At 40.6% G+C, this 24,390-nt stretch overlaps 1 protein-coding gene across 19 annotated transcripts in view; it reads right to left on the reverse strand.

Moving 5' to 3' along the window:
• Window positions 1-19,364, reverse strand: part of akna (AT-hook transcription factor) — a 46,841-nt gene extending 27,477 nt beyond the window's left edge. For 9 of the 19 annotated variants that reach the window (XR_009792258.1, XM_061800965.1, XM_061800975.1 and 6 more), the window contains exons 1-6: window positions 17,793-17,934; window positions 13,992-14,421; window positions 12,506-13,205; window positions 1,958-2,270; window positions 1,128-1,202; window positions 66-222 (exon numbers count right to left, since the gene is read on the reverse strand). Coding sequence is in view for 18 of the 19 variants with exons in the window: in XM_061800965.1 (XP_061656949.1) it covers window positions 66-222; window positions 1,128-1,202; window positions 1,958-2,270; window positions 12,506-13,205; window positions 13,992-14,322 (1,576 nt within the window). In the remaining variant the exon portion in view is untranslated. Of the gene's footprint in view, window positions 1-65; window positions 223-1,127; window positions 1,203-1,957; window positions 2,271-12,505; window positions 13,206-13,991; window positions 14,422-14,576; window positions 14,631-17,144; window positions 17,200-17,299; window positions 17,335-17,792; window positions 17,935-18,012; window positions 18,104-18,170; window positions 18,450-18,801 lie in introns of those variants that run through there. The other 10 variants (XM_061800969.1, XM_061800973.1, XM_061800970.1 and 7 more) reach the window with 10 other exon arrangements.
• Window positions 19,365-24,390: the final 5,026 nt, after the last annotated feature.

A 24,390-nucleotide genomic window follows, 5' to 3' on the forward strand; every position in this document is an offset into this window, starting at 1 on the left:
CATTTTAGAATTGCTAATCTGAAGGCAATACAGGAGAGCAGAGTTGATGAATATGATGATTTTACTTATGTGTGCGCTGGGTCCACTCAGCTGAGGAGAAACCGAGTCGGGCTGTGCTTTCTGAGCCTGAGGGAAGTCCATTCGCATAAACTTTGAAGGCTCAACATGCAGTCCAAATGGCATGACGTGAGCAGGATTTGGTTGTTCAGAATACAGGTTAACCTTGTAGAAATGGAAAGAAAACAAAATTGTGTCATCCACAATGACGCCTCAATGTACCTTACATTCACTACATTGACTACTAATATAACCCGATTTATTGGACTACTATAAACTTGCATTCATCCAGGGATCAAACTTAACAGTATTACCCAAACACAGTAACTAGCCTGTTATAGCAGTGCACTTGATTCAGTAATTTTATTAACCTGTGGGGATGGGATCAAATTAAAAAACTACATGTAATTAAAAAAGTTGAATCTATACTTTTTATTCATGTATAGTACCCCTTAATATTGATCAATTAGCAGTAATAAACATTATTTGAGACTTCTGCAGCATTAAACACATGTAAAGGGCTTGTGAAATTATTTTTTGTCCAATTTGACTTTTTTTCAAAGTGCATTACACTTTTTTTTTCGTATTTCCTCTGATGTGCTAAGTGGAGAGAGACAGTGGGGGAGCAGATCATAGAACATAGAGGAAAGCAAGGCAGTAAAGCAAATGAGTAATAGGGTTAGAAATAGGGTTAGAAGGGGTACTTAGGGACACGTTTCAGGATTAGCTCTCACACTTATTATCCCACACTTATTTAAATCATTCTATACTCACTCCTGAAAGGCTCTCAAAGACAAATGTTTTTGCTTAATAAACACTTGTCAGATCCTCTCATAAATAGTAGTGAAATGCTGTCATGCTGACTGAACAAATGTCCTGAAAAACCTTTTGACCCATGTATGTTTTTTTTTGTTATGCATAATTGTGCTTATATTTAATTATATATATTTCCTATATGATACATGTATGTACAGCCGTGGCCAAAAGGTTTGAGACCCCCTGTCCCTCATGCGTTTTATGGTCAAGAAAATATGGTAATTAATTCAAACAGTGCTTCACGATTATCAAACCTTGGCTTCCAACCGCAGGCGGTCAATTGTGTTTGCTGCCTCGGCATACTTAGTCAGCAGTTTTCCATGGTCCTCCTACAGCCACAGCCAGAGGAGAGAAAACAGGAATAAAATGAAAAATGGAAAGGCAGTATTTTGCTGTAGAAGACATTATGGCAATACTTTTCAATACTTTCTTTCACTTTCAGCAGCTGTAAGTAGACATATCATTACATATTTTTTTATACATGTATATTATAATAAAAGGCCTGGTGTAATTATTATTTTCTTTTATTGCTTTTCTTCTTCCATTTCTTTCGGGTTGTCCCGTTAGGGGTCACCACAGTGTGCTACACTTTTCCATGTAAGCCTATATCCTGCATGATACTCTGTAACACCAACTGCCTGCATGTCTTCCTTCACGACATCTGTCAACTCTTTGGTCTTCCTCAAACTGTCTTGCCTGGTATTTCCAACCTGATCACCCTTCAGCCAATATACTTGCTCCCTCTCCTTTGGATGGTCCGAAAAATCAAAGTCTGCTCTCTCTCACTCTGTCTCCAAAACATCCAACCTTGTGGCTGTCCATCAGATGAGCTAATTTCAAATTTTATCCAATCTGGTCAACTCCTAGAGAGAACCTAAACATTTCTGCCACCTCCAGTTCTGGTTCCTGTTGTCTCTTCAGTGCCAAAGTGTCTAATATATCTAATAAAGCAGCGTGTTCAAATACTTAATTTTCTTCACTGTAACAAGATGGGCTCACATAACTGAGACTAGTCTACTTCCCGCAGTACCAATAAATCCCGACTGTGAGTAATTTCACTATTATGGACAAGTCTTTGAAGTACCTGAAGTTGGTCGAGCAGGATACCAGCCTTCTGCTGGCATCTGAACTCCTGAGGTACAGTCCCATTAGGACCACCAACTGATGTTGTTTTATCAAATTCTAATGGTGGCTGAGGTCCATCAGTTGTGTTCAGCAGAACTTCTTTCACAATGTCAGCAGGAGATTTAAAGACAACAGGAGCCTCCGGTGTCAGGGACTTTGGAGGATTCTTGGAAGACCATCTGCTCTTGGGAGGCTTGTAATCCCCTTTAGGGAAAGAGACCCTTGGCTTTACCTTGGATAAATCTGGTATCCAGTGACTTGGCAAGCCTTTTCTGTAAGAAGAACAGATTTAACTAACAGACAATAAGCACAATTTAGAAAAGCAAACAATTATTGTTCAATGAGAAAATTATCTTTGCTACAGGGTAGATGCCCAAAAATTTGAATATTGAAGGAAAATGAGTTTCAATAACTTACTTCAAAAAGGGAAATCGCTATACAACGACACAAATACCAATGAGGTTGGAATGTTGTATTAAACAAACAAAAGCAGAATACAATGATTTGCAAATGAAGTTCAACCTATATTTCATTGAATACACTTCAAAGTTGAGATACTTAATGTTCAAACTGATAAATGATGTTTTTTTTCAAATAATTATTAACTTAGAATTGTATCAAAGCAAAGCAAATGTATTTACAGAGCACCATTCATACACAAAGTAACTCAATGTGCTTTACATGATTAAAAGGATTTGAATACAAAGATAAAACATTTACAGTGGGGAAAAAAAAAACAAAATTCACAACAAAATACACACATTTAAAAAAGAAAAACGTACAATTAAAAGCAGCGTACATTGCAAGAAGCAAAATCACCATGTTTGCTTTGGATTCTTGCTTTGGACTTTGATCTGAGTATGTCAATCTCAGAGCTCTACTGGGTGTTTTGAGGACGAATTTTTTTTACATAAAACACACTGTTAAATGGTTACCTCTGGTTACTTCTAACAGTGTAAATACAGGGCAATCATAGTATTTTGAAAACTTAAAATATGAGTCCAAACAACCAACATTTTGCCAAACTTCAGACCTAAAAATGTAGACTGAGTGAAATTTACATCAAATAGGCTACTGCACTTATAGGTTATACTTCAGAAATAAAGATGAAAGTGGACTTTCGGAAAATTCCTGAAAATACAAATGCGAGCACTCGAGGGCTTGGGGGCACTGGGGGCACCCCCAGAAATTAAAAAAAAAAATGGATGGCTGTGGTGCATTCTGCCGATATCTCTGAACAAAATTCAGACAAAAATTCAAAGTAAAATTTCCAAGTCCTGACCCCAAAAAAAATTGGGCAGATTTTTTTTTGCCCATCCCCCTATCACTGGATAGTACAAAATCACATTTGTCATTAAAATATGCTTAAAATATGCCATCTTATCTCAAGACAAATGAATTAAGTGAACTATTCGGTAAAAAGACATCTAAAATTGTCCTTTTCCCCACATTATACATATTATATAGAATATACACAAAACTATATCCTAGAATTTCTACACTGTACAGCAAAACATGTTAAAGAAGTTGATCTGTAGTAATTACTATTAACGCTTAAGTCTCAAACTTGTTACGTCGCGTTGTACTGATACACTTGACCACATTGCTCACTATCTTAGATATAGATCTAGTAATAGTACAATCAGTTCCCTTTCATATTTTGATACACACAGTCACATTTGAAACATGTACAGGTGTGGTCAGTCATGCTTGCAGATAAAGTTGCGGGTGTGATTAGGGATGGACTTAAAATAACTTACTAGATTAATATAACATAAGTGTAAATTAGATATAAAATAAACAAATACATAACTAAAACAGAAAACTATAATTTAAAACTCAGAAATCATAATTTCCAATTTTAACTATTAGTAGAACATGATATAAAATGGTATTTAAAAAGGTTCATCAATGATCAATAAATTGATCTGCCAAACTTGATCTGATGACAAGTTAAATGCACTGGCCTGTCAAGGAATAAACACGAACGGTCTATACTCGCAATGTTTTGAAAATGCTTTACTTCAGTTTAGTTTACTTCAACATGATCGGCATTCGTGGCAACAAGCTAGCGATACATTGTAACAAACATTCCTGTCCGAAATCGTGACGTATTGTTGTGGGGTGGGGGCACGCACAACGGGACTGCCGTAAATAGGAGGTCGGCTTGCTAGAACGCGCCTTTATCTGCATGCGCTCCATGTATTGGCCACACCTTATTCAAGCGACGAGGTGGATGATAGTCTGTTTTGTTTTGTTTTGTTTTATTTTTACGCCGTCACACTGCCTTGCAATCGACGCAAAGACCACCCCTGCCTGGTGTAACTGAATTTCCTTTGACATGACTCATGATGTTGATGACTTTCGACGTAAATGCGCTTGCATTACGTGAAGCAATTCTGAACATCTGCTTTCGTACATGCTCAGTACGGTTCACTTGTATTTCCTGTTTCCGGGTGAATACCGGTTGTTTTTTGAAGCTGCCTTGTTTAGTTAACAACGTTTATGAAATAAACACGTAAATTAATGTCAAGACCACACAAAATATGCGACGTCTTGAGAGAATGCGAGGGGAGGGGCGTCACTGTTACTAGTGTTAGTGCCTCAACATGGTTACGCTCGTGAAAGCAATACAAAGAACTCAAATGAATATTCGTCCAATGTTGTCAACTAATATCAGGATTAATGTTAGGCAAGTTTTCCTCAATTTTCCGTTTGGATATCCTCCTCGATAATCCACAGCACTTTGCCGGGAACGTCCTTTTTTTTGTATGTGTTTGGTTAGATATGTTGATGTTGTTTCGATTCCTATCAGCACGGTTACACTTTTTTCAAGCCATTCCCATCTGTTACATTTTTTTACCCTGTGGTTTTTATCAATTTCCCTGGCACGATCTTCATCTTTTTGCTCCAAGATTTCTGCCATACTGGCAAATGTGCAGACCGCTCGATAACATATGTGTACGTATAAGTTATAACTATGCCGTAGTAAACAGAATGCTTCTCTTTGAAATGTTAACATCAGAGTGAAAATACCGATGAAACACCGCCAAAATGCTGCTGGAAATCGGAATGTTCTCGTTATTATAAACACCAAATTTAATGCAAACAGATAGCAATGCCGTAAACCGATAGCATTGCTGTTTTCCGCTATTGTCACGACCCATCAGAACAGAGTGTGGACCCAAATGCAGGACTCGGGAGATGCAGAGGTATTTCGGGAAAAACGTTTATTAATCCAAGGTAGGGGATTGGGCAGGGAGTCAGGTATAGCAGTGGTAATCAGGACGTCAGGCGTCGAGAGCAGATCAGCGGGCAGGCAGGAGTCGGTACACGTGAGATGGATCAAGGAAGGCAGAATTGTCAAAGGAGTCGGTCGGAGAACAGGTGGAGGTCGGTACAATACGATCAGAGATACGTGGGTGCTGGAACGCGGGATGAACCTCAACGATCTGGCGGAGGACCAGTCGTCACCGGGTCCTATAAGTACCGAGCGTAATCAGCCGAAAAAAGTGCAGGTGTGTGATGACTAATTGGCTGGCCACGCCCAGCCTGGGCAGGATGCCAGGAGCATGACAGCTATCACATCTATGACTCATTTCATGATGAGTATTGCCGCGAGATGCTGGCAGCTGGTCTTGATCACAGCTGCGCCTCACATCAAGCCCCCCCCCTCAAAAAAAAAAATTCTCTACGGATTTACACGTTTCAGAAAAATGACAATTTCAGATGAAAAAACTCGGAATTCCGCGAATCTGCGGAAAATTCTCATCCCTGCTAAAAAGAATGGTTTATCAGTTTGAACATTAAATATCTTGCCTTTATAGTTTATTCAACTAAATATAGGCTTAACATGATTTGCAAATAATTCTTTTTATTTGTTTAACACAACTTCATTGGAATTGGGATTTTATCTGTTCAACACGCAAAGTGAAATATTTCAAGCCTGCATTACCTTCAATTTTGAAAATCATTACAGAAAGACAAATCAATAAACAAATCTAGTATTTAGCAAAATTAGGATATCATGACATCAAGTTCAACATTGTTGTCCCTGTGTCCCTATCTTGCCAGCTAATTAACTCAAAACACTTGCAGTTTTCTTCAGCCTTTAAATAGTCCGTCTGAGTACGCTTCAGAATCATGGGGATGACATGACATTTGTGTAGAAAATCATCCTATCGACACCCTCCATAATGAGAAAACGTGTCAAAAAGAAATTGCAAAAAAGGCTGGATGCTCACGGAACACTGTATCAGAGTACATTAGAGTGTAAAGAAGGAGCATTTGGCTGGAAAAGTACGCCACGGTGAACGACTGGTTAGTGTCTGCCTCACAGTTCGGAGGACCGAGGTTCAAATCCTGGCTCCCCTGTGTGTAGTTTGCATGTTCTCCTCATGTCTGCATGGATTTTCTCCAGGCAGTCTTCTCACGTCCCAAAAACGTGCCAGCGCACAGGCTAAATTAACTAACGAATATTGTTACTGCGTATGTCAGTTTTGTGAGCTGTGTGTACCAACAAAAACTTTTCGCACGTTCAATAACAAGCCATGGTTTTCAGGCAGACTTAGGCAATTTCACCAGGCTATAAAGAGGTTGCATATCATAGTGGGGACATGGCCACCTACAATTGCACTAGAAACCAGTTGACTAAAGAAATGAATGACTAACGCTAATGACTCCAAATCAGTTTGGAAGGGATTATAATCGCTCATTAATTACAAGCGAATACAAGAGCGAGCAAGCCGACGACCTCAATAGCGTTAACTGCAGATTCAAAATAGACACTTCCACACCACGCACCACCAAGTCGGACCACAAGCCACACCACCTTTCACTCCACCGTATGACATCCATGACGTAAGACAGATCTTCAAACAATAAAAGGTAAACAAAGCCCAGACCTTGTGTCAACGTCCTGCCTCAAAGTCTGTGAAAAGCAACTTGCTCCTGTCTTCACAAAGATCTTCAACAGGTCTCTACAACTGTGTGAAGTACCAACCTGCTTCTAGCATTCCATTATTATACTGGTCCCCAAAAAAGCAGCAGTCTCAGGTCTTAAAGACTACAGGCCTCTTGCCTTGACATCTGGGGTCATGAAGTCTTTTGAACGCCTTTTTCTGGACCACCTCAAGAGTGTCACAGATCCCCAGCTGGACCCACTGCAGCTTGCCTATTGAGCTAACAGGTCTACGGATGATACTGTCAACATGGGTCTGCACTCCATTCTTGCACATCTTGACAGAGAGACTGGAGCTATGATGTGGTCAACACAACCTGCCGTTGATCACTAACAATTGTAGAGATGATTGTGGACTTGAGGAGACATCCTTCACCACAGCTGCCCCTGACCCTGTCCAACTGTCTATTGTCAACTGTCGAGACCTTCAAGTTCTTGGAAATTACAGTCTCAAAGGATCTCAAGTGGGATACGAACATCAACTCCATCCTCAAAAAAGCCCAGCAAAGGATGTACTTCTTACAGCTTCTGAGGAAGCACGGCCTGTCACAAGAGCTGCTGAGACGTTTCTACACAGGAGTCATCCAATCAGTACTGTGCACCTCCATCACAGTCGGTCAGGTTTGAGGCCACCACAAAAAAAGACAAACTCCAAGAGCAACGGACAATCAAAATCGCTGAATGGATTGTCGGCACCACTCTACCCACTATTAAGGACTTCCACGCAGCACAAACCAGGTCCAGAGCAGGCAGGATCCTTTCGGATGCTCCACATCTTGGCCACCATCTCTTCCTGCTCCTTCTGTCAGGAAACGCTACAGATCAATCCAATTCAATACTGGTCTAATCAGTAATAGTATTAGTAATATATTTTGTAGAGTACTACGCGATTCATCACTTTAAACTGCTCCCTTTGCCAACAAAGTACTGAGGGCATATTCCTTGATACACTTTCAAAAAGGCCAACATTTGTGTTTATGATATTTTTATCTTGGTCCCATTCTTCTTCTTCTTTTCCTTTCGGCTTGCCACATTAGGGGTCGCCACAGCATGTCATCTTTTTCCATTTAAGCCTATCTTGTGCATCTTCCTCTCTAACACCCACTGTCCTCATGTTCTCCCTCACAACATCCGTCAACCTTTTCTTTGGTCTTCCTCTCTCTCCTTTGCCTGGATGCTCCATCCTCAGCACCATCCTACCAATATACTCACTCTCTCGCCTCTGAAACATGTCCAAACGATATAAGTCTGCTCTCTCTAACCTTGTCTCCAAAACATCCAACTTTGGCTGTCTCTCTAATGAGCTCATTTCTAATTCTATCCAACCTGCTCACTCCGAGCGAGAACTTCAACATCTTCATTTCTGCTACCTCCAGTTCTGCATCCTAGCAGAGACTCTTCTGTCACATAGAACACTATACACCTTCCGCCAATTGCTCCATCCTGCTTGGACCCATTTCTTCCCTTCCTTACCACACTCTTTATCTCTTCTCCCTGGAGCTTCACCCCCTCCACACATTCATGCACATATATTCTGTTTTACTTCCGCTAATCTTCATACCTCTCCTTTCCAGTGCGTGCCTCCATCATTCTAATTGTTCTTCCACCTGCTCCTTGTTTTCTCTGCAGATGACAAGAACATCTGCGAACATCATAGTCCAAGGGGATTCCAGTCTAACCTCATCTCTCAGCCTGTTCATTACTACCGCAAACAGGAAGGGGCTCAGCACGGATCCCTGATGCAGTCCCACCTCCACCTTAAATTCTTCTGACACACCAACGGCACATCTCACCGCTCTTCTGCTGCCCTCATACATGTCCTGTACAATTCTAACATATTTCTCTGCCACACCAGACTTGCGTATGCAGTACCACAGTTCCTCTCTTGGTACTCTGTCATAGGCTTTCTCTAGGTCTACAAAGACACAATGTAGCTCCTACTGACCTCTACACTTTTCCACGAGCATCCTCAAGGCAAATAATGTATCTGTGGTACTCTTTCTCGGCATGAAACCATACTGTTGCTCGCAGATACTTCTGTCCTGAGTCTAGCCTCCACTACTCTTTCCCATAACTTCATTGTGTGACTCATCATCTTTATTCCTCTATAGTTTCCACAGCTCTGAACATCGCCTTTGTTCTTAAAAATGGGGACTAGCACACATTTCCTCCATTCTTCTGGCATCTTTTCGCCCGCTAGTATTCTTTTGAATAAGTTGGTCAAAGCAGCCACCTCTCCAAATTGCTTCCATACCTCCACTGGTATGTCATCAGGACCAATTGTCTTTCCATTTTTCATTCTGTTCAGGTGTTACTAATCCTTGCCACTTCCTGGTCATTCATACTTGCCTCTTCTACTATACCTTTGCTCCCATTTTCTTCATTCATTAACTTTATTAACATCATTAACAAAGTACTCTTTCCAATTAAGACCATTTTACTTTTATTGTACTTTCATTATTTGCTTAAATATGACCTTATACATTTAATCAACAGATAAAGGGTTGCCCATTTGCTAATCAGACAAGGATGTGTTATGGAGCCGGGGGTTGTCCTTGATCTTTGTACTCAGAAAACCTGCTGGTGGTCTCCTCCTCTCCCAGGCATTGCTGTGGAGACGAATGACACCAGATAAGGAGCGGATAGTTACCATCCCAGCCTTGGATCAGATTGCTTGGGGGAGGGGTGGTGGGGTTAGCCACTTTTACCATGAACACATACATATAAAAACCTTGTGTTACCGTGCAGCTCTTGTCTTTTTTGGCTATCCTGCCAGAAGACACACGTCTCGTGAGCGGCAGATACCTAGATAAGACCCGGACGTCTGTGTTTGACATTCCTTTGTAATAAATCCATTTGTTGTTAACTTTTTCTAATCATTGGTCATATCTTCCTCGAGTCGTGAACACGTGTAGGGTCCAAACTCGCAAATCCCTACACCATCTACTTAGCACACTACTGGCACCAGTCAACATATTTCCATCGCGATCCTTAATTACCTTGACTTGCTGCACATCCTTCCCATCTTTATCCCTCTGTCTGGTCAACCTGTAGAGATCCTTTTCTCCTTCTTTCATATCCAACCTAGTGTACATGTCGTCATATGCCTCTTGTTTAGCATTCGCCACCTCTACCTTTGCCCTGTCGCATCTCAATGTATTCCTTCCACCGCTCCTTAGTCCTCTCCATGTCCCACTTCTTCTTCGCTAATCACTTTGCTTGGATGACTTCCTGTAATTTGGGGTTCCACCACCAATTCTCCTGCTCCCCTTTCCTACCAGAAGGCACCCCAAGTACTCTCCTGCCTGCCTCTCTGAGTCACTTGGCAGTAGTATTCCAGTCTTCTGGGAGTTCTTCCTGTCCATCTAGAGCCTGTCCAACTCTTTCCGAAAGACCACACAACATTCTTCCTTCCTCAACTTCCACCACCTGATTCTCTGCTCTACATTTGTCTTCTTCATCCTCCTACCTGCTACCAGTCATCCTCCACACCACCATCCTCTGCTGTCGAGCTACACTCTCCCCCACCACTACCTTACAATCAGTAACCTGCTTCAGATTACATCTTCTGCAAAGTCCACCACCATCTGCTCCTCAAAGTTCCTTTGCTGAATGCCGTACTTATCCATCACTTCATCGCCCCTGTTTTCTTTGCCAACATGTCCATTGAAATCTGCACCAATCACAACTCTCTCTCTCTCTCTCTGGGATGCTGAGGAGTACTTCGTCTAATTCCTTCCAGAATTTCTCTTTCAACTCAAGGTCACATCCTACCTGTGGGGCATAGGCGCTAATCACATTACACACAATACCCCCAATTTCAAATTTCAGTTTCATCACTCGATCTGATACTCTTTTCACCTCCAAGACATTCTTAGCCAGCTCTTTATTTAAAATAACCCCTACTCCATTTTTCTTCTCATCTACTCCATGGTAAAATAATTTAATCCCTGCTCCTAAGTTTCTAGCCTTACTCTCTTTCCACTTGCTCTCTTGGATGTACAATAAATCAACCTTTCTCCTAATCATCATGTTAACTAACTCCTGACCCTTTCCTGTCATAGTCGCAACATTCAAAGTCCCTACAAACAGTTGTAGGGTCTGTGCATCACTCTTCTTCTTCTGCCAACTAAGCTGCTATGCTCCTCTTTTTTGTTTTTGTCTTTGACCTACATTATCTGAATTACTACCTACGCCTTGCAGATTAACAGTGCCGGGGCCGGGCGTAGTTAGCCCGGGCCACGACCTTTCTATTATGGAATTCGTTTGATGAACACTCATATATGTTTGGCAGAGTTTTACGCTGGATGTCTTTCCTGCTGCAAGGGTTTTGCATTTATCCAGGCTTGGGACCGGCCTACAGGAATTGTGCCCCCCTTCGGGGTGCAGATAGTCAAAACAAGCAATCAAATTAACAAAGTCAGCACATAAAATATAACAAAGTCAGCACATAAAATACACAATTCACAAGCTACCTAATCTATGTTAAAGTTAAAGTCAAATAAAAGGTATCAAATAAACACAGTCAGCACATAAGGTATACTAATCACATACTACCTGTCTGAAAATATATTGGATATGGCGATTTAAAGGATATGTGGATGGAAGGGATTCAAACCACAATGGCCCTCACTCCAGTAGTTGGAAGGTTGATTCCATGTTCAATGTTTGGTCCTTGTTGTATACTCTACATAGGTAATGTTGTTACCGCGCTAGGCTGAGGCTGAGCAGCTTCAACGCGAACTGTACAGCACCAATTTGGGTACTATGATGAACTAAGACTTATTAAATTTTCTAGAAGTCCTCACGGCCTTCGTCGTACAAGTTATGAAGTTACTCACGTTCAGTGTTTCTTCAACTGCACGGTTTGATCACAAACACGTCTCGTTGTTAGCCAGCTAATCTAAGGTGGTCTGGACCTATAAGCAAGTTTAAGTTGACAATTCTACTTGCCCAACTTCTTACTAAGTACTCACGGTCCACGTTGTAAACGAAACGTAGGTTTTGCCGTTCGTGTAACTACTAACATTTGATGTTAAATATTAGTTCAGCTCAGTTAAATATAAGGATACAGAGGCGTTTTGTTGTTAGCGATCTAGGCCAGGCTAACCTGGGTCAAGCAGCTTCAACACGAATGATATGGCTCCAATTTGGATACTAAAATTGCACAGATGATTTTAGTCCACTGAAGTCGTCACCAGGATCGTCCTACGTCGAGTATTCACAACATTCCGTCCAAATTCAGCAGGATTTATTGAATTACGATCGGGCTGGCCTGATCCTTCTGTTTAAGCTGTTAACAGTTTAGGGACCGGAACCAAAAGCCTTATCTTGGTCCCATTAACTATTGAAATTTTGTGAAATACTGTTTTTTCGTCTTTGTCACAATAATCTGAATTCAAACAAAGGCTTTAAATATTTCTAATAGTATGTTTTGAATTAATATAACATACAAGTTTCACTTTTTGAAACAACTTGTTGAAATGAATGGACTTTCCTTCGCGATTACATTTTTTTTTTGGGCACATTCCGGTATAGTTGAATTACCTTGATTCATTAGATCGTCTGGGAGTGTGACAGCAGTCCTCCTTTGGTTTGTTATGAGAACTTGTTCCTGAAAGTACACCATCATGACAGGGATGTGACATTCTGGTTGATAAGTGATAGGAATTTTTAGGATCAGTCTTGGAACATTCATTCCTAACACTACTCTGACAATTAGACGTGAGTGGTTGAGGACATATAGCGTCTTCTAGTTCTTGTTCTTCGTTGTCAGAGTTTTGTTCATGGTGAAAACTGGACTCAAAGATAATGAGGTTGTTTGAGTGTCGAGGACTATCTGCAAATCCTAGATCTGGAAGAGTTTCATTAGTGATCCCAGGAGCAGTAGCCATTTCGTCAGAAGTAAAATGGCACAGGTGATTGAAAATGGGGAGGGTCGGACAAGAAGAAGCCTGGTATGTTGGACATTGAGGTTTGCAGTCTCCATCAGCTTCTACTATTGAGGGGGGAGAGTCAAAAAATTGGCCCTCGTTGATGATCTCGGACTCTTCTTTGCTATTGTAGACTGGTGCATTTCGCAAACCCCACTCACTTTCCGCTCCATCTCTCTCCCCCTGAGCCATGTCCAAGTACGTGTCCCTCTCAGAAAAGTGCTTTGTCTTCTCTCCTTCTTTTTGTGTCTTCATTTCATTTGCCTTGTCTTCACTACACCTTTGTTCTTGTAAGACGCAAACATCATCAGAGACTATAAAAAGGAAAGAAAATGCACAGGAAAACAATGTAAATGGTCTTTTAAGTACGGTGGTTGTTTTCATTAATATTTAATATTAATTTGAACATAGTTAAACTGTAAATACAGTAGTAGGACAACTAAGCTGAATCCCAAAATTGAAACAGACATGTGTCCCCCCCAAATTTTCCTACTTTGTACAGAGGTGGTGATTTCTCCAATTAACAAACCATTACATTTTGGCAAAGATCATTTCACTGGTATTGTATGTGAGGCCTCTCAAGCCCTCTCTTGGTATGTGTGTATGAATTTATACAAAAAACATTTTAAACACATTTGATGAATCAGTGAACACGGTTCATTGAAGAGCAAATTCTCCCATGTGTAAGTGTCACAGTCGTTGGTCTCAAAAAGAATTTGCAAAAAAAAAAAAAAGCTGGATGCCCACTGAGTACTGTATCAAACAAAATACATTAACCGAGTGTTATGAGGGAGGGGAAAATGTGGCTGGAAAAGGTGCACAAGTTGCAGGGATGACCTCAGCCTTCATTTGCACTCACATTCACATGTACGGGCAAATTAGGGTCTTCAATCAATTTACATGCATGTTTGTGGGATGTGGGAGGAAACCAGAGTAGCCTGAGGAAAAACATCCAGGCACAGGACGAACAGTAAAGATTTGAACCAGAGTCCTCAGAACTGTGAAGCCGACTTTGGAATCAGTTGTACACCGTTCCACCCTGTTTGCATAAATGACCAAATTAATCAGAACAACAAAGGTAAGGTTGTCTCGTGACTCACAGGTTGACAATATATCCACATCATCTAGGCGTTCATTTAGGATGAAACTTAGCTCCTCGGGTGGCATATCCTGTACTTCACAGCCACCAGGATCCTCTGGGATTGGAGGTGGTGGAGATGAGGGTTCTGTATTGTCTTCATGTTCCTGTGTCTCATCCACTAGTGGCAATCCAATTATGCCATTGTCATCCATCTGGCTACAAAAGTCATGATCTTGTTCTTCCCCCTCATCCCATTCATCCTCACATGTTTCGGAGCTGGCGGGTGAGATGCAGGCTGGAGCTGGAGTCCAAGACAAAACCCCCGCTTTTCTGTTCTTTATTGTCTCCATTCACTTGTCATCCTATTGTGACTCAACTTTAACCAAGGGAACTGTTGCAGGCTGGCTCTTGTGGTCCCATCCGTGCAAAGGAAGTCTTTAATGTAGCTCCTAAAATATGATAAAACAGTTTACTGTAATACCCATCTAAAGCAAAGAAAAATGAACTTGAATGCTGAAAACTAAATGCACCTTGATCTAATGCATTAACATTATTTGGTCACATACATCAGTGAATAAGTGTTATATCAAGAACTACCACATACACTAGTCTGCATGACATGGTCTACAGCTGTAGAATTCCATGTGTCAAGCCACTCCTGCAACAAAACATTGTTAGAAATGTCAGTGCTGGGCCAAGGAAAACAAATACTGCCTGATGCTCCAAAGTCTATTCAGATCAAAGTAAATTTCGTCTATCATTTTTAAATCAAGATCCCAGAGTCTCGAGGAAAGCTGGATAATCACAAAAGTCAAGCTACTTAAACTCCTGTGTGAAATTTACAGTCAGTTAAGGTTCTAGAAACCAACTCATTTGTAAGTGTGGGTCCATTGTCTTTTATCAAAGCCACGGTCAATGGAGCTGCTGAGCACGAAATTTTAGGGCACTTCATGCTTCTTGCTGCCACCATGTTTTTTGGAAACTGATTTTATTTTCTAGCAGGATTTGGCACTGACCCACAAAGACAAAACTACCAGCGCCTGGTTTAATAGTCATGCAATAACAGTACTTGATTGGGCAGCAGACTCTGCTTGAACCAGCAGACTCTGCTTGAACCCAATTGAAAATGTATGGGGTATAGCCAAGAGAAGATGAGGGAAGAGAAACCCTGAAATGCAGACAATCTGAAGGCCAATATCAAGGCAACTTGGGAAAGAATCACACGTGAATTGTGCCACAGGCTGATCACCTGCATACCACACTGCCTTAATGATGTAATGGAAAAGGAGACCACTACAGTACAGGCAGCATACTTTTTTTTGTGTGTATGAATGTGAATTGTGTTTTGCATCTTTTCATTCACCTAAAACAGCCATTTTGTTCTGTGTCCTAATTGGCTAAAGGACTGTTGACCAGTGTCAATCAATCTCCATGCCAACTGCCCCGTACAATACGGAATGCGTTCAACTTGCCTAATTTACATAATTGTTCGATGCTAGCTAGCAGTGTGGCTCTTTGTGGCGTATGTTTGCAAGTTTTCTTGCCAACAATCTCAAAATGTCAACGAAATGCTCTACAGCATGGGTGCTCAATGCATCTATCGCGATCGATCAGTTGATTGCGAAGCAATTTTGGTCGATCGCAACAGTGTGCCGAAAAAAAAAGACGTCAGCTGTATTCACACTAGTCAGTGAGTCCCCCCCCCCTGTTTTAAGCTGTCACTTTTTTCTTAAAGTAAAGAAATCTTGTCAAAATGAGTATGGATGCCTGATCAGAGAAGAAGACAAAAACTTATCACTTTCATGCGGAATTGGAGGCGGACTTTATTTCACGATGTCATTTTCGAAGTGGATTGGATTGTGCGGTTATGCAAGGCACACAAACATACATTTGCACATAAAGAATCCTCAAAATACTTTAAAATAAATATGTTTTGCATTTTTGTAGTGGATAGATTTTTGTGACTTGGTCATTCAATTTCATCATTGGTCATTCTAAAAAAACAAACAAACCAAAAAAACATCAGTCAACATCATCGTGGATAAAATGGAAGAAAATGGATGGGGGACATTTCTGTATTTTTTCCAAGAAATGTTTTGCCCTAAAGCAGGTTTTGATCTTTGGTTTCATTCTAGAATACCATAGTATACATTTTCTTTTTAAAAATCTATGAAGGTTTGAAACTTTGAGAGTATTTAAACAAAAGAAATGTCAGATAATGTTAATCTGAGTCTGAGAAAAGTATCAAGTGTGTGGTTCGGGGTTTTAAAGCCTTAAAACAAATATAATAAATGAAAAAAACACTGTAAATGAAAACAACATTCTGTAAATGAAAATAAAACAAATAAAAACCAGGAAATGAAAAAAAAACAAATGTGAATGGAAAAAAAGTCTTGTAAATGAAAAATATAGAACGCCCAAAAAAGAATGAACAAATGAAAAAAAAAATCAACTTCTACTTCACGGATTTCACTTAACCCTGGTATTTTGGGGATTGTAACCACAGCGTTAAACAAGGGAACACTGTATTCTATTTTTTGGATCACACCTGCAGTAGAGCAGCACTCACATTCTCATTTCGACAAGTGGCTCCACCGCTTTTTCGCTATCCCAGATTAACTCGAGATTGTTAGCCTGGTGGATCTGGCACTCGCTATAGCTGTACACAGTTAGTCTACATATACAGACACGATGGAGAACGCAGTCACACTGGCTAACACGCCCATCTTTATTCCCTGTGCAATTTTGGACACCACATAAGATTGAGAGCAGACTGCTCAGCATCTGAACAAATGTAGGCTATTTTGAACAGACTCCATGAGAATTTGATGGAAGGAAACCACAAAGTGTCATCTGCTGGTATCCAAATTTGGTTTGGTAGTAAATCCCAAAAATACCATATGAAGTATTATATGATTGCTGATTGTAAGAACAAAGAAAATACATAATGTCTTGTCCTGCACATGCCTAAATGGATTGAGTGCCTCAGTGGGCAGACAAGGGGGAGTGATCAGCATTTAACCCATTATAAGAGGGCTTCCTGCACACTCACTGATCACAAGTGTACATCTCAGGACAGGAAGATGTTGTAGTGTGGTTAAATACCTGACTGCAATGCAGGAAACATGTAAGCATGTTCAGGAAAAAATCGTGATATTTTATTTTCTCCTACCTTGTTGATAATGAAAATGAGACAGCACATCATCATCACGTGAGTGATCAGCGTTCTAACAATAACAAGTATGAGTTAATAATTCTGATTTTTTTTTTCATTTTATGGATCCATAAAATCACTTAAGAAGTGAATAATCTGCACCCAAGAAGTACCTCTCAGTTTCAAAAAGGTGGTGACTCCTCCTGATCTAATAACATGCAAGGCAAAAACAAAACAAACAAAAAAAAACAAACATCAAAGACAGTTATGCTTAGTTTTGATTTGCACTATCAGTGGTATGATTATATTGGTCATTGAGTTTAATGTACATTTGTCCAAAGAATAAGTGGTCTTTAATAATGAGGTTCTTCAGCCGAAGGAAACTTTGAAAAAAGTAAGTTTCCCCCCTAATGTGAAGCACGCTCACACTATTTCCACCTCACAGAATATACACGTCCAAGCATTATTAAACCATACTGCTTCCCAACTCCGAATCTGAGGCGAGAAGGACTTGCTGAGCAACAAGTCTCCAGAAATAACAACCGGCCCAGTTCGCTGCTGAGTTGACAGATTAAACGACCAAAGGGTCAGCACCGACCCTGAAGACAAAATATTACCCGACAACAAAGCTTTAATAAATTTGATCTCAAAAGCAGTAATCTGTACCTTAGAATATAAAAGGTTCGCAGCCAGGGTAACGCAGGAATCCGTTGCCATGAAAACCGCTCAACTAATACGAACGTGTACAAAGACCCGCCCCTGCGTCGCCATGGCACACACCAAGCACAACAAACCAGCGCTCAAGTAAATCAACAGATTCCGTACAACGCCATACGTAAAACTATAAAGTAAGCGCACTTACTTTAGTGCAAAGGATTTGACTTACATGGGGGCCGACGACGGTTAGTTTTAACACGCTATGCTTCACTTGACCCAACTCCTCACTCACGCACACACGCACGCACACACACACAGACACGCACACACGGACAGACAGATTGCCCGTACAAATACACTCCACGAAAAAAAATATTGACCACTCACTTTGGGACGTGTTTCACAGTTTCAATCGAAGAACCCAGGTTTGAAAATTTGAAACGTCGTAGATCTTAATTAGCGTGCTAACTTTGCTCAAGATCTTATACCCTGTATTTTATCTCCCAGGTTCATGAGCCACACTACATTTGCACCGACCTCGCTTGTTGCTGCTAAAAGTTGCACTCTGTAATATGACCACGACATAAATATGGCCTTTGTGCAGACAATATAATCGCTGTGCGATTTGTTCACGTATTGATTCCTTACAGACAAAGAAGGGTCAAGTTGATTTTAAATAAAGAGTTTTGATTGGTTAAAAGGACCTCGAAGGAGGAATTTAGTGGAAGATTGACATGTACTACTCGGCATCCGACTTGCTGTTGAAAGATTTGGCCACAAGGGAACACTGTCAGCTCGTTTCTTTTCCATTATCATGACATAATTATTACTTTCCGAGCATTTTATTGCCTTTGAATACTTTGATACGAGTGAGGATGTGCAACATGCGAGTCATAGAGACACACAAATACAGCCAAAAAATGGATGGCATAGCGAATGTGATGTCAAAGCCTATAGTAGCAAGCCTAACGCTGGTGATTTTCAGTGTGTACATACATCCATTTTCTGAACCACTTACCCTCACAACGGGCCCGGGAGTGCTGGAACCCGTGGCCTATCCTAGCTATCTTCTGGAAAGAGGCTTGGTACTCCCTGACCTGGTTGCTAATCGCAGAATTAAATTTAGTCAAAAATAAATTAGGAAATAAACTAATGATTGTGTGGAGTTTGCATGCTCTCCCCGTCCCTGCGTGGGGTTTCTCCGGGCACTCCAGTATCCTACCACATCACAAAAACATGCAACATTAATTGGATGCTCGAAATTGCCCCTATGTGTGATTGTGAGTGCGGCTAGTTTTCTCTGTGTGCCCTGCGATTGACTGGCAACCAGTTCAGGGTGTATCCAGAGTCCTGCCCGATGACAGCTGTGATAGGCTCCACACTCCCGTGACCCTTGTGAGGATAAGCGGCTAAGAAAATGGGTGGATGGACTATACCCTGTAATGCTGTTACTCTTTCTTTACAAGCGAGTATGGATGATTGTAACAATGTATAGTCATGTCACATCGTTCCCCTAAATTTTGAGTATGAAAAAAAAAAAAAAAAAAGCCTATAAGAAACAGTTGCCGAAGAACGTGTAAACCTTGCAGACCCCCTCCCACCCAAAAATAAAAATATAACAAACATAGCCAACCAAAAGGCCACCTGTTGGCTGCTTGGGAACTGTCTCCTTCTATTCTGAATTAATCCATTATTGACAATCACTTATTTAGAGTGTGTGAAAATCTGAGTTTGTCAAAGATCTCAAGAAACAAAATAATATTTTTCAAGGACCATCTCATGCTGCTGAAAATGAAATATATTGCAAAAAAAAATATACAATTTTTTTCAGGACAAAGGTTTTTTTGCAATGCTACCAAATGCTATCAGAAATGCAATTAACTGTTAAAGGGTAATTTTCAATTTTAAAATGAAGCAACACTTTTTTTTCACACGTGTTAAAACCCTCAGTATGACATATCAGTAGTACAAGAGTAATCTAATGTCATGATCTGTGATGGAATTGGCCCTCTCGGGCCTCAACTTACTTGGTTTGCAAGATCGTATCAGCACTAAAGGATAAACAACCAATCGGAGACAGAACGTGTCAATCACTTCTCGTGCACTTGTGGTCACATTCATAGTAGGCACACCCACATGTGACCTCTCACTGTCCTTTTTTTCATTACTGTATGATGAGTTAAAAATAATGTGATAAGCCACAGCAAAGATTTTCCCAGTTCCACATTGTTTCTAAATCCTCTCAGGCTCCCCACCTCTAAAACTCAAAACCTATGATCACACTTGTTTTCTGTAGGGATCTGTCCAATTCTTTCTTTGCAGCATTTGTTGCTTCTTTGCTCTGTTTCTATTTGCTAGTTTAATTATGCTTTGTTGTCAGAAAAGTGGTTAGCGCATCTGCCTCACAGTCAAGAGGTCTTGGATGTGAGTCAGGATTCAGGCCCTTCTGTCGAGATTGCATGTTTCCCCCTCACTGCTCGTGTGGGTTTTCTCCAGGTACTTGGCTGCCACGTTCCCAAAATCATGCATGTTAGGTTGTCTGTAGGTGTGAATTTTGAGTGGGAATGCACAGAGGTTAAATTTAGGCCCCTCGGCAGCCTTACAGGGCAACAGCAATAACAACAACATCCTATTGTGACAAACCCATCAGAACTATGAATAGGGAAACTCGAAAATGTAGATGTGAAGAAGCCATTTGGATTAAAGAAGAAACGTCTTCAACAAACAAGATATCCAAAGCAAAATGTATTGTACTTCACTCCATATTTATCTCAAATGGTCTTCAAAATTGTGTGTAATTGTCATTTGACTTTTAGGTAAACAAAAATGAATGCATCACCTTGCTCACTGTAAAATTCGAGCCAACCTCTGTGACATTAAAATGACGCTTGGAAGGCTCCTAGTTTTGTACAATTATCTTTATTGAAAAATTAAACACTTTCTGTAGAAATAGTACTGGAAACCCCTCCTTGTTCAGATGTGCTGGGAGCAAGAAAACAAGGATGAGGACTATAATGGATGAGAAACAAACGCAAAAAAAAAGAGGCAACTGTAAAGCATCTCATGGGCAAACCTGAACAATAACCAAAACAAAGTGCGACGAATATAAGTCGAGGCACACTCCGTGAAACAAGCACAAGGAAGTTGAGAGTGAAGGAGCCACTGTTGGGAGTTGAAGTTGCTGGGGTTTGGACCACCCTGTCAAATGAAACCGTTTCAAGGCGCCATTACTCCTGCCACCATCTCGCTCTCCCCAAAGGACTTTTAACAGCAGGGTCAATAAGGCCCGATTGCTAGTGAAACATTTATAAAACATAGGATAAGATACACACATCTTTAATCTTCAATTAAAAAAACTATGATGGAAAAATAACTGTAATGGCTGTTTCTTGTTGTGTACAACATTTTAAATCTTTTTTCCCCACTTTCCTTTCTCAAAGTTTGAGTCACTTTTGCCACGCCTCACCCGAGCAACATAAAGAGAGCAGCGGAATGTTTTAGGGGCACTCAATTAAGGCACCTCATGTCCGATTTTGTGTATGCGAGTATCTGTGCCACACCCAAGCATGGTACGCTTCCCCATTCCCAGAATACTTGGAAGAGGGGGTCGAGGCCTGATTATGTTTATTTATACACGCGCACATACATGGTGTATGGACTTGGATGTGTTGTATCATCAAATGTTATTGTTACTTCCGCAAATTCTTATGATAAACAGAACAACTCAGAAAAAGCAACAAAGACAGGAAAGTTGTTGTCATATGATGTTGCATTATGAAGTAAAGGCACATGAAGTTGGGACATTGTGTTAAATAAAAACAGAATACAATGAATTGCAAATCATGATCAACCTATATTTAATTGAATACCCTACAAAGACAATATATTTTATGTTCAAACTGATAAACGTTATTGTTTTTAGGAAACAATAATTCATTTAGAATTTTATGGTTGCAACACATTCCCATAAAGCTGTGACAGGTTCCAAAAAAGGTGTACCGGGTTACAAAAAATAAACTTGAGGAATGCTCCTCAAGCACCTGTTTGGAACATCACATTACCTAAGGGGGAATTGGTGGGTGCCATGATTGGGTATAAAAGGATCTTCCTGTCATGACCCATCGGTACGGAGGGAGGACCCAAATGCAGGACTCCGGAGATGCAAAGGCAGTTCGGGAAAAGTGTTTATTCAGTCCAAAGTCGGGGATCAGGCAGACAGTCAAGTGGGGCAGCGGTAATCAGGACGTTGTGCGTAGAGAGCAGGTCCGCGGGCAGGCAGGGGTCGGCACACGGAAGATCAGATCAGAGAAGACAGGAGTATCAAAGACGTCAAGCTTACGGGGTCGGTCGGAGAACAGGCGGAGGTCGGTACACCAGGGTTGATGATCAAATGTACGGGGGTGCAGGAACGGGGCATGAGTTGCGAAGACCAGTTGTCCCCTGGGTCCTATAAATATAGGGGTTACCGAACGAGGATAAGGCACAGGTGTGCGCCTCCTAATCAGCGCCGGTGTGCTCGGACCCGCCCAGCCAGGAACATGACACTTCCCTTAATTTCTCAGTCATCCAGAAGCAAAAATGGAGGTTCACCTTTTTGTGGACATGTGTGTGAGAAAATAATCGAACAGTTGTAAGAACAATGTTCCTCAACGTACAATTGCAAGGAATTAAGGGATTTCATCATCTACGGCTCATAATATCATCAAAAGGTTGCGAGAATCTGGATAAATCACTGAATGTAAGTGGCAAGGCTGAAAAACACCATTGAATGCCAGTGAACTTCGATCTCACGGTCAAAAACTTACTTCAGTGTGTAAACTTTACACAGTTGGTGAGTTGTTCACAGTGTAAAGGATCTCACCACATGGGCTCAGGAACACTTCAGAGAACCATTGTCAGTAAATAGTGTTCTGCGCTATAGCCGTAAGTGCAGTTTAAAACTTTACTAAGCCAAGCAAAAGTAATTTATCAACAACACCCAGAAACGCTGCCAGCTTCTCTGGGCCTGAGCGCTGATGCAAAGTAGAAAAGTGTTCGTGGGCCAACGAGTCCACATTTTTCAAACTGTTTTTAGAAATTGTTGACATCATATTGTCCGGGCCAAAGAGGAAAAAAAAACATCTGGACTGTTTTGGACGCAAACTTCAAAAGCCAGCATCTGTGATGGTATGGGGCTGTGTTAGTGCCAATGGCATGAATAATTTAGACATCTGCGAACGCACTATTAATGCATACAGGTTTTGGAGAAACATATGCTGCCATCCAAGCAACACTTTTTTCATGGACACCCCTGCTTATTTCAGCAAGACAATGCTAAACCATATTCTGCATGTGTTACAACAGCATAGCTTTGTAGTAAAAGAGTGCGGGCACTGCAGCCCAGACATGTCTGGCATTGAAAATGTCTGGCACATCATGAAGCGTAAAATACAACAATTGAGACCCCAGACTGTTGAACAGCTGAAGGTGTACATCAAGGAAGAATGGGAAAGAGTTCTATGAACGAAGCTTGAACAATTAGTGTCCTCAGCTCTCAAATGTTTACTGAACGTTGTTAGAAGAAAGGGTGATGACACACAGTGGGAGTTAAACATGACCCTGTTCCAGGATTTTTGGAACATGTTGCAGCCATAAAATTCCAAGTTCATAATTATTTTCTAAAAACAATAGTTTATCAGTTTGAACTTGAAATATGTTGTCCTTGTATTCAATTAAATATAGGTTGAACATGATTTGCAAATCATTGTATTCTGTTTTTTGTTTTTTTTTAACACATCCCAACTTCATTGAAATTTGGGTCATATTTATTCTGGGACACTGGTCCACTTTCAATCCAGTATGCACAATCGGAAAAACAGCTGAAAGAACTTTCTCCAGGTACTGGAGAAACCCGTTGGAACATTCAGTGTCTAGATTGTCTTTTGTTTGACAGAAGATGCCTTGAAGTCTTTAACAGTCCTTATTTTGTAACCATTGGCAGTATTCAATCTCATCAAATGGCAATGACCTATGGAGTCCCTCAAGGGTCCTTTCTTGGACCCCTCCTGTTCAGCCTGTATATGCTTCATTTGGGTCAAATTCTTCAGACCTTTGACTATCGTAGCTATGCAGATGGCACACAGTTATATTTAGCAGTATCTCCAAAAGACTATAGTACAATGGAGGTGTTGTGTCAATGTCTAAAACAGATAAATAACTGTATGAGCTAAGATTTCATTTTAAGAAATCAGATTTAAAATAGATTTTAAAAGTCTGCTACTGGTCTAAAAATCACTAAATGGTTTAGTTCCTGAAAATATGAAAGAAATGCTCACAGATTCAGGTCAAACAGTGGAGCAAAGCAAACATGGTGATACAGCATTTATTTTAGCTATTATGCTGTACACAAATGGAATAATTTGCCAACAGAAATAAGTGGGAACATTTTGAATTCCAGGTTAAAAACTCTTCTTTTGTTCCTCATGTTCTTTAGAGCATTTCCACCACTAAATATTTCTTGCACTGTATGGTGTTTAAATTTTACTATTTTTTCTCATTTTTGTTGGTTTTCAAATGTTTTCAATCATGTAAAGCACACTGAGTTACTTTGTGCATGAAATACACTGGA

The sequence above is a fragment of the Syngnathoides biaculeatus genome, chromosome 17 (genome assembly GCF_019802595.1).
Source record: "Syngnathoides biaculeatus isolate LvHL_M chromosome 17, ASM1980259v1, whole genome shotgun sequence".
In the NCBI taxonomy this organism is placed as follows: Eukaryota; Metazoa; Chordata; class Actinopteri; order Syngnathiformes; family Syngnathidae; genus Syngnathoides; species Syngnathoides biaculeatus.